Source organism: Theropithecus gelada, chromosome 19 (genome assembly GCF_003255815.1).
Source record: "Theropithecus gelada isolate Dixy chromosome 19, Tgel_1.0, whole genome shotgun sequence".
In the NCBI taxonomy this organism is placed as follows: Eukaryota; Metazoa; Chordata; class Mammalia; order Primates; family Cercopithecidae; genus Theropithecus; species Theropithecus gelada.
This window is the reverse complement of record NC_037687.1, coordinates 2,516,469-2,530,208: the sequence shown is the minus strand read 5'-3', so window position 1 is coordinate 2,530,208 and position 13,740 is coordinate 2,516,469. Positions and strand designations below refer to the sequence as shown.

General features: G+C 52.4%; 2 protein-coding genes across 2 annotated transcripts in view; both read left to right on the top strand.

Annotated features, from left to right (window-relative positions):
* GNG7 (G protein subunit gamma 7) overlaps nt 1-13,740 on the top strand; it is a 160,552-nt gene that overhangs the window by 80,322 nt on the left and 66,490 nt on the right. The gene's annotated exons all lie outside the window — the stretch shown is intronic.
* Nucleotides 11,652-12,468, top strand: LOC112613437 (ATP synthase F(0) complex subunit C1, mitochondrial-like). Its single transcript, XM_025368934.1, has 2 exons — nt 11,652-11,725; nt 12,018-12,468. The coding sequence occupies exons 1-2, from the start codon at nt 11,652-11,654 to the stop codon at nt 12,364-12,366; spliced, it is 423 nt and encodes a 140-aa protein (XP_025224719.1). The 3' UTR covers nt 12,367-12,468.

Below are 13,740 nucleotides of genomic sequence, written 5' to 3'. Positions count from 1 at the left end.
TGCCACACAGCTTGGGCTGGAGTGGGCAAAGCTGGAGGGTGGGGCAGTGGAAGGTGGGAGCTCTTAGTCCTCCCCGATCTCACCTCATCATGACGGCTGCAAGACTGTACTGAGCTAGCCCTGGTTCCACAGTCCACAAAAGGGGTGAGAGGTCTGTTTTTCATCATCTAAACAGTACAACTTGACGTTTACAAAAGTAACACTGGCTTGTTGCTAAAAAAATTTTTCAGAAAACACACAAAGGTTTAAAGAAAAAGGGATACTGAAAAATCAGTGGATTTTGGCTGGGTACAGTGGTTCACGCCTGTCGTCCCAGCACTTTGGGAGGCCAAAGCAGGCAGATCACGAGGTCAGGAGTTCGAGACCAGCCTGGCCAACATGGTGAAACCCCGTCTCTACTAAAAATACAAAAAATAGCCGGGCATGGTGGCGGGTGCCTGTAATCCCAGCTACTCAGGAGGCTGACGCAGGAGAATCGCTTGAACCTGGGAGGCAGAGGTGGCAGTGAGCCGAGATCACGCCATTATGTTCCAGTCTGGGTGACAGGGCAAGACTCTGTCTCAAAAGAAAATAACAAAATTAAAAAAAAAACAAGTGAATTTTACACTTTATGAGGGTGAATTTTATGGTATGTGAATGATGTCTCCATTTTGTTTTCAAAAGGAAAAGTTCCCCTGGTAATCACAATCTGGGGATGAAGACTATTAAAATCTCTTCCAGGCTGCCTGTCTCTAACGGGCTGTTTTCAACATCGTTTTGAACTTACTGAGAAGTTGCAAGAATTAGATGCACTCACTTCATATATTCTTTTTTTTTTTTTTTTTTTTTTGAGACGGAGTCTCACGCTGTCGCCCAGGCTGGAGTGCAGTGGTGCGATCTCGGCTCACTGCAAGCTCCGTCTCCCGGGTTCACGCCATTCTCCTGCCTCAGCCTCCTGAGTAGCTGGGACTACAGGCGCCCGCCACCGCGCCCAGCTAATTTTTTGTATTTTTAGTAGAGACGGGGTTTCACCGTAGTCTCGATCTCCTGACCTTGTGATCCGCCCACCTCGGCCTCCCAAAGTGCTGGGATTACAGGCGTGAGCCACCACGCCCGGCCATATATTCTTTATACTCAAATATACCAACTGTTTACACTTGCCCTATTTTTTATTTTATTGTTCTCTCACTCCATCGTTTACCGTGCGTGTGTATACACATTTATGTGTGTCTATGTATTTATGTATAAATTGCAGGTGGATATGTGTGTATATATCTATATATACACAGAAAGATAGTTACTTATATGGCATATATACTAGATATATCGTTATGCAGTTATATATACACAGAATTATATGCATGTAGTTATACATGTATGCATATTAATTTATTTCCAGTCATTTGAAATCAAGCTGGAGATATCATGCCCCGTTAACCCTAAAGATCTTGGTGGACATTTTCGAAGAACAAGGCCCTTCCTTCCCTCCTTTCCTTCCTTCTTTCCCCTTTCCTTCCATCCCTCTCTCTTTTTCTTTATTTGAGGCAGGGTCTGCCCTGTCACCCAGGCTGGAGTGCAGTGGTGCAATCAGGCCTCACTGCAGCCTCGACCTCCTGGGCTCAAGTGATCCTCCCTCCTCAGCCTCCCAAATAGCTGGGACACACCACCATGCCTGGCTAATTTTTTTTTTTTTTTTTTTTTGTAGACAAGGTCTTGCCTGTCACCTAGATTGGAGTACAGTGATGCAATCACAGCTTACTGCAGCCTCAAACTTCTGGTCTCTAGCAATCCTCCCACCTCAGCCTCCCAAGTAGCTGGAACTACAGTCACATGCCACCGCTATTTTTTTTTTATTATTTTTTAAATTCTTTGCAGAGATACGGTCTCCCTATGTTGCCCAGGCTGGTCTTGAGCTCCTGACCTTAAACCATCCTCCCACTTCAGCCTCCCAAAGTGGTAGGATTATAAGCATGAACCACTGGCACCCAGCCACACTCACTCTGTGTCCTTCTGATACATTGCCATAGGTCTTTGAGTTTCCTTACTTTCTGGCACAAAAAGATGCTCCAGAGATATAATATTTTTTCTGTCCCAATCCTGGAGCCAACCTCTTCTCCAACCTGTCCTGATGACTTTTAGTTCTTCCAAACATGTACTGTTAAAAAATGTGCGCTACACCCACACATGTATGGACTTTTCCGAATAATAATAGAGTCATACTGTTGATACTCTTCTTTAATTTGTTTTTTTTTTTAATTTAGCAATATATTATGGGAATCTTTCCACATTTTCAAATACAGATTTGCAACATCCTTTTTAGTGAATGTTAAGTGTTTTATCTTATGGTTGTACCATAGATTACTGAACTAATCTCCTAAATTAAATAGGAGTACAGTACCGCCATCAGGGCTCACTGCAGCCTGGAACTCCTGGGCTCAAGCAAGGCATCTGAGTTGTTTATTATTTGTTTACCTTTATCCATAATAATGCTTCAGGTAAAGTGCTTGTGTGTGCACCTCTGCACAATCCTATGAGCATATCCTTAGGACAGTTTTCCAGAGGGAGACTTGCTTACAAGAACAGTTATTCCAATGTCCTCCACCCACTGTGTGCTAGTCCATGATTTATCACACCTTGACCATCCCTGGATATTATCTATTTTAAAAAAATACTTACCAGTTGGACCAGGTGTAGTGGTTCATGCCTGTATTATCAGCACTTTGGGAGGCTGAGGCAGGAGGACTGCTTGAGCCCAGGAGTTTGAGACCAACCTGGGCAACATAGCAAGACCCCATCTCTACAAAAACATTTAACAATTTGGCTGGGCACGGTGGCTCACGCCTATAATTCCAGCACTTTGGGAGACCGAGGTGGGCAGATCACCTGAGGTCAACAGATCGAGACCATCCTGGCCAACATGGTGAAACCCCATCTCTACTAAAACTACAAAAAATAGCTGGGTGTGGTGGCTCGCACCTGCAGTCCTAGCTACTCAGGAAGCTGAGGCAGGATAATCACTTGAACCTGGCAGGTGGAGGTTGCAGTGAGCCAAGATTACGTCACTGCACTCCAGCCTGGGTGACAGAGCAAGACTCCGTCTCAAAAAAAAAAAAAAATTAACAATTAGCCAGCCATGGTGGCATGCACCTGCAGTCCCAGCTACTTGGAAGGTGGAGGTAGGGGGATCCCTTGACCCCAGGAAGTCAAGGCTGCAGTGAGGCATACCACTGCACTTCAGCCTGGGCAACAGAGCTAGACCCTGTCTCAAAAAAAAAAAATTGTTATTTAAAGGCTAAAAGTAACATCTCATTGTATGATCTATAATCTTTTTTATTACTGGAGAGCTTGAAATTTTTCATAATGAACATTTATAATGCTTTTTGTGGATTATGTTCACTTTTAACAATTTTTTAAATTTTGAGATAATTTGTGAATTACAGAAGAGGTGCAAAAATAGTACAGAGTGTTCCCTTACACCTTTCATCCAGCTTCCCATTGGCTGACATCTTCCATAACTACAGAACATTTATCACCACTAAAAAAAATCAACCTTGCTACAATATTAAGTACAGGGCTGATTCAAATTTCATCCTTTTTTCCATTTCCCTGTGCTTTTGTGTTCCATGATCTGATCCAGGATCCCACATTTATGAAGCTGGTTTGTTCACTTTTATTGATTTGTTGGAGATCTTTATATATTAAGGACCTCAGCTTTTTGTCTCTCGTCCCTTTGTCAGAGTATTTCCATTTTGCTTTTTCACTTTGGCAATGACTTCAAGAGACGGGTGGTAGGTGACATAGGATGATGCTGGCATCCTGGCTTAAAGCGAGGGTTATAGGGCACAGGCTGCATGCTAAACCCTCCACAAACTGTTCTCACCTCCCCATCCCGTCCCAGACATTCTCTGTTTCTCTAACACAACTCGAGCAACTGGCCACTTGTCACCTTGTGAAACCTTGATATTTTATTCCACAAAATTGTGCCTACCTTGAGTAGAGCCTACATCTTAGACTGTATCATGGTTCATGCATTGTTCCGACACCTGTTGGGTGATGCAGAGTGAATGGGGCCTGGCCAGGCATCTTGTTGAGGATCATGTCACAGTGTCCCCACCCTCTGTGCAGAAGGGGAGGTGTGGAGAAGGGGAGGAGAAGGGGAGGTGTCCCATCCCTGCAGGGTGGGGGGCAAAACCCTGCAGAAGTGGGCATTGGGAGTGCAGCCAGGAGCTTGGCTGCAGGTGTCCTGGCTGCAGACACAGTTTTGCTGCTGTGCTTGGTGAACAACACCAGGGACCAGGGAGGGGGCCCCCATGTCCCCATCCCACAGCCTCAGACCTGTTCTCACCCCCCTGTGGTTTGGGAACTCAGTATCTCTGCTAACCCCTCCTGGGTAATTTGCAAGTGAAGGAATTGACAGCCGGTGCTCCAGGCCACCGGAGAGATACCCCGTCAGTCTGTCACCCAGGCCACTAGGCACTTTTAGACAAACTGTTGGGGGAAGGGAGAGGTGGAAGCAGAGATTAATCACTTTCAGGCTGGGCCTGCAGCGAAGGCACTTCTGGTGAGGGACGTCCTAGTGCGCGTTCCCACAGGGTTCATGTAAGTCTTTCTTGAGGCCTGATATGGGGGGAAGACGAGGGAAGAAGACACCGGTCTCTGCCTCAACAACCAGGCACAGGCTGGGCACAGTGACCCACGCTGGTAATCCCAGCACTTTGGGAGGCTGAGGTGGGAGGATCGCTTGAGCCCAGGAGTTCAAGACCAGCCTGGGCAACATAGTGAGACTCTGTCTCTTAAAAAATGTAAAAATTACCGGGCTCGGTGGCTCACACCTATAATCCCAGCACTCTGGGAGGCCGAGGTGGGTGGGTTGTCTGGGATCAGGAGTTCAAGACCATCCTGGCCAACATGGTGAAACCCCATCTCTACTAAAAATACAAAAATTAGCCAAGCATGGTGGCACGCACCTGTAATCCTAGCTATTCGGGAGGCTGAGGCAGGAGAATCACTTGAACCCCGGAGGCAGAGGTTGCAGTGAGCCGAGATTGCACCACTGCACTCCAGCCTGGGAGACAGACTGAGACTCTGTTTAAAAAAAAAAGTAAAAATTAACTGGGCTTGGTGGCACCTGTAGTCTCAGCTACTTGGGAGGCTGAGAGGGGAGGATCCCTTGAGGCCAAGAGTTCAAGGCTGCAGTGAGCTGTGACTGCACCACTGCACTCCAGCTTGGGTAACAGCAAGACCTTGTCTCTAAAATAAAATAAAACAGAACCAGGCAGAGAGCTGGGCACGGTGGTTCACGCCTGCAATCCCAGCACTTTGGGAGGTTGAGGTGGGCAGATCCCCTGACGTTAGGAGTTCGAGACCAGCCTGGCTAACATGGCAAAACCTTGTCTCTACTAAAAATACAAAAATTAGCCGGGCATGGTGGAGCACGCCTGTAGTCCCAGCCACTTGGGAGGCTGAGGCAGGAGAATCTCTTGAACCCAAGAGGTGGAGGTTGCAATGAGTGGAGATTGCACCACTGCACTCCAGCCTGGGCAACAGAGTGAGACTCAGTCTCAAAAAAAAAAAAAAAAAAATAGAACCAGGCAGAGAGCAGCAGGGCCACGTCCTATCCCTGCCTCTTAGACAGAAAGGCATGAAGGGGTGAGCAGGCCAGGCCGGGACCAATGTCAGGGGCCAGGACTGGGGCTGGTGGGGTCAGCAGGACTCACTCAGCTGTGTGTTAGGCCGTGACCCCTGGGCACACCTGCATTCCCCTGCCCCAGGAGTTCCTCCAGCGTTTATTGAGTGGGTGCTCTGGGACGGGCACTGCGGGGGGTGCAATGGGTTTTTTTTTTAAGTTCCAGTGGAGTCTGGCTGGGTGTCCCGGGAGGAGGACACAAGCCGAGAGACACCTGCACGCCCAGAGCTGGAGGAGGCAGGAAGGGTCCTCCCCGGGAGCCTCTGGAGGGAGCACAGGCTTGCAGACCCTGTGATTTTGGACTTCTAGCCTCCAGAACTGGGAGAGGATCCATGTCTGTGGTTTTAAGTTCTCCCCTCCCAACCCCCCATGTGTGGCACTTTCTTACGGCAGCCCCAGGACACCCATCCACAGAGTTCCTGGGAAATGGGGATGTCAGGTCTGTCATCTGCATGTTTGGCAACCAGAAAAGCCCCTGTCCATGGGGGTGCGTCCCCTGCTCCCCACATTTCTGACAAAACCCCTTCTATCGGCAGCTTGTCCTTGTGTGTCCCCGAGGAAGGTGACCAGCAGGTGGAGCTGCTGCCCAGCAGCGGCCGTCCCTGTGCCCTCCTCCCTCCTCTTGTTACCATAAACACTTGCAGATCTCAGAGGAAAACACTCAACGATTCCCAACCGACAGGGCTGTGTGCTCAGGGCTTCAGAAGCACGCACAGGGAGCGTCCTTTCCTGCACCCGCCCTGTTGACTCTGCCATTTATCTTCCCGGCCGCCCGGCTTCCCGCGGCAGCCTGATGGCCAGGGTGCAGGTCTGGGTGGGTGCCAGGTGCCTGTCCTCCCGCCCGCCCCGGCCACCCTGAGCTGCAGGACACAGAGACCCGGACGGGAGCCAGCCGCGCTGGGAGTGGCCTCGGCTCTGTTACGCTGGGCAGTGAAATTTCAAAACAAACTTAGCCACATGGTCCGGGTCAGGTGTGTCTGGGTGACCCCTGTCCAGACCTTGGCGAGGTCTGGACCTGCCCGCCCAGTGGCACTCATCCCGCAGATGCTGAGGCGGAGCCCAAAATCATGGGACCCTCTGCTGCAGGCACCGGCGAGGCGGGCTGCCAGGGCCGGAGACGAGCAATGTGCATTCTTGGGATGTTTTTTCGTTTAACCGTCTCTCCCTCTCCCAGCCATTTCCTGGCCTCTCGCAGACAAGCGACAGACAAGCAGGTCTGGCGCCGGTCCACGCTGGTGGTTTTCCATGCCGGGGGTCAGTCTGGGATCCAAATCCCTACAGCTCGGCCCCTAGGGGGCCAGGAGCCAGGGGTTTGAGGCCCCGATCCACCCCTTCCCAGCTCTGTGACCTTAGCTAAATTCCTTTAGCATGGTTTCCCTCCTTGGGCATGTTAACGTTTGGAAGCTGATGATTCTTGGTCTCGGGGTGTTGGGGGGTTCCTGGCAGGGAGTGGGTGGAGGCCAGAGACGCTGCTCAGCACCCTGCGGTGTCCAGGACGGCCCCACCCCAGAGAGAAGGATCCAGCCCCGATGTCCACAGGGCTGAGCGGGAGAGATCCTGCTGAACGGGAGCTGCAAACAGGTGCTTTTCTGCCCAGCTTCTCCGGCCTGGTTAGCCATGAAACCTGGGGCTACCGGCCGTTGAGCCTAACCCTGAGCGGGCGTTGCTTGTGCATTCCTTCGGCCCTGCAGGACGGGCAGTCTCTCATGGCTGGAGCACCGTTTTCTGTTGATTTATTTATATTCTGCCTCATTCCACAAAGAATTGGAGCAAGCATTCAGGAAGAGATTCAATCAAATAGAAAAACGCAAATCGCTTCCTAAAATAGAGTAGTAAGCAGGGCGAGTAAGGAGTCAGCACCAGGCTGCCCTCGGTCCCCTGGGTCCCGTATTGGGTTCTCTGAGGGTCCCCGGCTCTAATGGGGAATTGGTCCCAGTTCTGCCTACGTCTACCTGAGTCTCAGCAAATCTCTGAGCCTCAAAACCCTCAGACCCTCAAAACCTCTAAGAATCAGCACCCTCTATGATGTCATAATGCTGAATAAGACAAGCGTGAGGCCCGGCGTGGTGGCTCACGGCTGTAATCTCAGCAGTTTGGGAGGCCGAGGTGGGAGGATTGCTTGAGCCCAAGAGTTCAAGACCAGCCTGGGCAACAGTGAGACCACCGTCTCTACAAAAAAATAAAAGAATTAGCCGGGCGTGGTGGTACATACCTGTGGCCGCAGCTCCTCGACAGGCTGAGGTGGGAGGATCTGGAGCCTGGGAGGTCGAGGCTGCAGTGAGCTGTGATCATGCCATTGCACTCCAACCTGGGTGACAGCAAGACTTCATCTCAAAAAAAAAAAAAAAAAAACCAGGGAAAATAACACCGTAACATTTTATATAGGGATGTTCTATGTTTTCTTTTTAGATTTATTCCCTCGCTCTGTCGCCCAGGCTGGAGTGCAGTGGTATGATCTCGGCTCACTGCAACCTCTGCCTCTGGCTTGAAGCAATTCTCCTGCCTCAGACTCCCAAAGTGCTAGGATCACAGGCGTGAGCCACCACGCCCAGCCAGAAGACTCTAGCTTAGCAGAGTCATGGGAAGACACTCGCCTGCTGGTTCCTGGTATGAAGAAGTGAGCAGTGCATTGTGAGAAGGCCCAAGAAGGGCCTCATAGCTAGGACCCAAGCGTGGCCCCTAGGAGCTGGGAGTGTCCCCCAGGCAACAGCCAGCAAGGAAACAGGGACCCCAGTCCTACAACCACAGGGAGGCAAATGGTCCCAACAGCTTGAGGGAATGCTGGATGAGGAGCCTTCCCCGGCCGAGCTTTGGATGAGACGCAGCCCCGTCCAACACCCAGACTGCAGCCCTGGGGGAACCCTGAGCAGAGGCCTTGGCTTGGCTGTTCCCAGACTCCTGACCCCCCAAAACTGTGATGTACTAAGTGGATGGTGTTGGAAGCCACCACATGGGTGGTGATTGGTTATGCAACACAGAGACTGAGCTTACTGTCCCCACAGCCCTAGTCTGCGAGGTGGACCTTGTCCTGACCCTGCCAACAGGAGTACAAAGACTTACTGGAACTTTGAACACGGGACAGCCCTGGTGACTCATGTAGCATGAATGAGTTAAGAACAAATTCAGGCCGGGCACAGAGGCCCACACCTGTAATCCCAGCACTTTGGGAGGCTGAGGCGGGAGGATCACTTGAGCCCAGGAGTTTGAGACAAGCCTGGGCAATATAGTGAGACCTCGTCTTTAGAACAAATTTTAAAAATTAGCCAGGGTGGTGCTGCGTTCCTGTAGTCTTAACTACTCAGGAAGCCGAGGCAGGAGGATCGTTTGCATTCGGGAGTTTGAGACCAGCCTGGGCAACCCAGGGAGACCCCATCTGTAAAAAAAAGTTTTAAAAATTACCCAGATAGGGGCCGGGCGCGGTGGCTCAAGCCTGTAATCCTAGCGCTTTGGGAGGCCGAGACGGGTGGATCATGAGGTCCGGAGATCGAGACCGTTCTGGCTAACACGGTGAAACCCTGTCTCTACTAAAAAATACAAAAAACTGGCTGGGCGAGGTAGTGGGCGCCTGTAGTCCCAGCTACTTGGGAGGCTGAGGCAGGAGAATGGCATAAACCTGGGAGGCAGAGCTTGCAGTGAGCTGAGATCCAGCCACTGCATTCCAGCCTGGGCGACAGTGAGACTCTGTCTCAAAAAAAAAAAAAGAAAAAAAAAAAGGCCGGGCGTGGTGGCTCAAGCCTGTAATCCCAGCACTTTGGGAGGCTGAGACGGGCGGATCACGAGGTCAGGAGATCGAGACCATCCTGGCTAACACGGTGAAACCCCGTCTCTACTAAAAAATACAAAAAAAAAAAAAAAAAACTAGCTGGGCGAGGTGGCGGGCTCCTGTAGTCCCAGCTACTCGGGAGGCTGAGGCAGGAGAATGGCATAAACCGGGGAGGCGGAGCTTGCAGTCAGCTGAGATCCGGCCACTGCACTCCAGCCCGGACAACAGAGCGAGACTCCGTCTCAAAAAAAGAAAAAAAGAAAATGACCCAGGTGTGGTGGTGCACACCTATAGTCCCAGCTACTCAGGAGGCTGAGGTGGGAGGATCGCTTGAGCCCCGGAAGTCGAGGCTGCAGTGAGCTGTGATTGCACCACTGCACTCCAGCCTGCGCAGTGATGCAAGACCCTGTTTCTTAAATTAATTAATTTAAAAGACCAAGTTTAGTTCCCAAGGGTTCCTGGTTTCCCAGACGTGTGAGGGCGGCCAGCAGCTGCTGCAGTGCCCATCCCCCGCCTGCCGCGGCCCGCCCTGTCCTCCCTGGGGTCAGCAAGCATCCAGGGACCACAGCGAACTCTGGGAGGGAGTGGGACAGCCCCACTCAGGGCAGATTCCCAGCACACCGTGTGCAGGCCTGGGTCGAAGGGTTCTGCTGGAATCGACCCGGCGTGTTTGTTTTTGCTGCGGTCCTCTGGGGCCATCCGGGCTGCATGCCTGCACGTCATCCGAGGCCGCCCCACTGCGGTGGGTTGGGAAACTCAGTCTTGGATTCCGCCAGCCTCACAACTCCTGCTCTGGGAGCACGTGCCTGTGCTGCATGTGTCTGTGTGTGTGTGTGCATGCGTCTGTGTGGTTCTGCGTGTGTCTGTGTGTCTGCGTGTACCTGTGTGTGAGCGTGTGTGTATCTGGTTCTGCGTGTGTCTGCGTGTACCCGCGTGTGAGCGTGTGTCTGTGTCTGCCTGCGTGTGCCTGCGTGTGTCTGTGTGTACCTGTGTGTGCACGTGTGTGTGTCTGCCTGCGTGTGCCTGCGTGTGTCTGCATGTACCCGCGTGTGAGCGTGTGTCTGTGTCTGCCTGCGTGTGCCTGCGTGTGTCTGTGTGTACCTATGTGTGAGCGTGCGTCTGTGTATCTGGTTCTGCATGTGTCTGTGTGTACCCATGTGTGAGCGTGTGTCTGTGTGTGTCTGCCTGCGTGTGCCTGCGTGTGTCTGCATGTGTCTGCGTGTCCACACGCCTTGAGGAGGCGCCCGTTCTGCTCTGTGCACTTCCCTGAAGCTTTCCAGATCACTCCCAAAGGACGCCCAAAAAGACTAGAGCCGGGCACTGTGGCTCACACCCATAATCCCAGCACTTTGGGAGGCCGAGGCAGGAGGATTGCTTGAACCCAGGAGTTCCTGGCGACAGCAAGGCCCCATCTCTACAAAAAAATTTTAAAAATTAGGCCGGGCGCGGTGGCTCAAGCCTGTAATCCCAGCACTTTGGGAGGCCGAGATGGGCAGATCACGAGGTCAGGAGATCGAGACCATCCTGGCTAACATGGTGAAACCCCGTCTCTACTAAAAAATACAAAAAAACTAGCCGGGCGAGGTGGCGGGCGCCTGTAGTCCCAGCTACTCGGGAGGCTGAGGCAGGAGAATGGCGTAAGCCTGGGAGGCGGAGCTTACAGTGAGCTGAGATCAGGCCACTGCACTCCAGCTACAGAGCGAGACTCTGTCTCAAAAAAAAAAAAAAAAAAATTTTAAAAATTAGCTAGATAGGGTGGTGCAAACCTGTGGTCCCAGCTACTCCAGAGGCTGAGGTGGGAGGATGGCCTGAGCCCAGGAGGTCCAGGCTGCAGTGAGCTATCATGGTGCCACATGATAGCTACAGAGCGAGACTCTGTCTAAAAAAAAAAAAAAAAAATTTAAAAATTAGCTAGATAGGGTGGTGCAAACCTGTGGTCCCAGCTACTCTGGAGGCTGAGGTGGGAGGATGGCCTGAGCCCAGGAGGTCCAGGCTGCAGTGAGCTATCATGGTGCCACTGTACTCCAGCCTGGGCAACAGAGCAAGACCCTGTCTAAAAAAAAAGGAAAAGGGGGGAGTACAGGTGACTTGGGGCCGGGAGCCAGCAATAGGCAGAGTTGTGGGCTGGGCAGTGTGGAGGGTATTTCCCCCCAGTGCTGGGAGAGGCGATGGCAATCTAGATATGGCCTTATCAATTCATGTTAGTTACCAACGACTGAAAACATGCAGACCACCGGGGCATTGCTCATGTCTCCAGCTCTGATCCGCTGTTGTACCAGGGGGCTAACCAGGCCTGTGTCTGCCTCCTTCTTTTTTTTTTTTTTTTTTTTTTTGAGACGGAGTCTCACGCTGTCGCCCAGGCTGGAGTGCAGTGGCGCGATCTCGGCTCACTGCAAGCTCCGCCTCCTGGGTTCACGCCATTCTCCTGCCTCAGCCTCCTGAGTAGCTGGGACTACAGGCGCCCGCCACCGCGCCCAGCTAATTTTTTTTGTATTTTTAGTAGAGACGGGGTTTCACCGTAGTCTCGATCTCCTGACCTTGTGATCCGCCCGCCTCGGCCTCCCAAAGTGCTGGGATTACAGGCGTGAGCCACCGCGCCCGGCCGTCTGCCTCCTTCTTGAACGGCCCAGTGAATTCATCTAAACAGCCTTCCTACAGCAGCTTCCCACTCCAGGTGGCCAGACGGGAGTTCCCGACCAGTGTTGTCTCCCGGGACATTGACACGGCAGCCAAGTTGATTGGTGCTGGGGCAGCCAGAGTTGGTGTGGCGGGTTCAGGGGCTGGCATTGGGACGGTGTTGGGCAGCTTGATCATTGGCTATGCCAGGAACCTGTCTGTCAAGCAGCGGCTCTTCTGTGCCATTCTGGGCTTTGCCCTGTCTGAGGCCGTGGGGCTCTTCCCTTTGACGGTCGCCTTCCTCATCCTCTTCGCCATGTGAGGCTCCGTGGCGGCCACCTGCCTGTTGCTGCTACAGCTCCACGCCATTCCTGGGGCTGGGGTGTGCTAAGCTTTACCATTAAACACAACATTTGTCTAAAAAAAAAAAGAAAGAAAGAAAAGAAAAGAAAAGAAAGAGAGAGCTACTCTGTAGGCTGAGGTGGGAGGACGGCTTGAGCCCAGGAGGTCCAGGCTGCAGTGAGCAATCATGGTGCCACTGCACTCCAGCCTGGGCAACAGAGCAAGACCCTGTCTAAAAAGAAAGAAAGAAAGAAAAAGAAAAAAGAAAGAGAGACTCCAACCAGCCTTTCTTCCCTGGTTCCCTGACAGCTCAGAGATAACCATTGTGCCCCTACGGCTAACAGCAGCTGGAGCTGACAGCCTTTCACAGGGCCTGCCAGCAGCCTTGGAGGAACCCTGAGCCTATTTAATAGACAGGACACTGAGGCTCAGATAACAAGTGCGGTTTCGGACAAGAGCAGGAGAGGAGGTGGAGAAACAGACCCTCGTGCGCGGCTGGTGGGGATGGAACAAGGCCCAGCCTGGCAGCTTCTCACATGGGTAAACGTGGAATTACCATAGGGCCCAGCAATCCCACTCCTGGGTATAGATCCCACAGAACCGACAGCAGGGACTCAAAGAGGTGTTTGCACACACATGTGCACAGCGGCACGATTCCCAACAACTCCAGGGTGAAAGCCACCCCAGGCGTCCATCAGTGGATAAACACAGCATGGTCCAACCAGACAGTGGAATATTACTCAGCCATGAAAAGGAAGAGAATCCAGACATAGGCTACAGCGTGATGAACCTCGAGGACCTCACGCTCAGTGAGAGGAGCCAGACACGAAAGGACGTGTCCTGTGTGATCCCACTTCTGGGAGGTCCCTAGAGTCGTCGGATTCACAGAGACAGGAAGTAGGATGGGGGATGCCGGGGGCTGGGGAGGGGGACAGGGAGTGAGTGTTTCACAGGGACAGAGTTTCAGTTTGGGAAGAGGAGAAAGTTCTGGAGAGGATGGTGATGATGGCGGCACAACATGTTAGTGAGAAAAGAGAGAGGGAGAGGAAGGGCTCAAAGTCAGCCCCAAGCCCCATCTTCAGTGTCATATGGGATGCGTGTTCCTGCAGCCTCACCATTGAGTTTGAAGGCATGATGTCAGAATGCAGGCCCAGCAGGGACCCCCCACCAGGGTGATAGCGGGGGTGGCTGGCAGGGCGGGTTTCACCTGGACTGCACCAGCCCAGGTGTGACGGGCTCTGGGCCAGGCCCAGGCACCTGAGGTGAGAACGCAGCATCTCTCGTCTCAGGATACCCAGGCCTCCCCCAGGCGGCAGAACTCCGGCCGTACCTCACAGCAGCTGGTCCGTGGCGC

Bases quoted from the DNA above. Each gene is read 5' to 3' on its own strand.
- LOC112613437 (XM_025368934.1), top strand. From the start codon at position 11,652: ATGCAGACCACCGGGGCATTGCTCATGTCTCCAGCTCTGATCCGCTGT. The intron at 11,726-12,017 runs GTCTGCCTCCTT...TACAGGCGTGAG, and splicing joins AGGGGGCTAACCAGGCCTGT to CCACCGCGCCCGGCCGTCTG.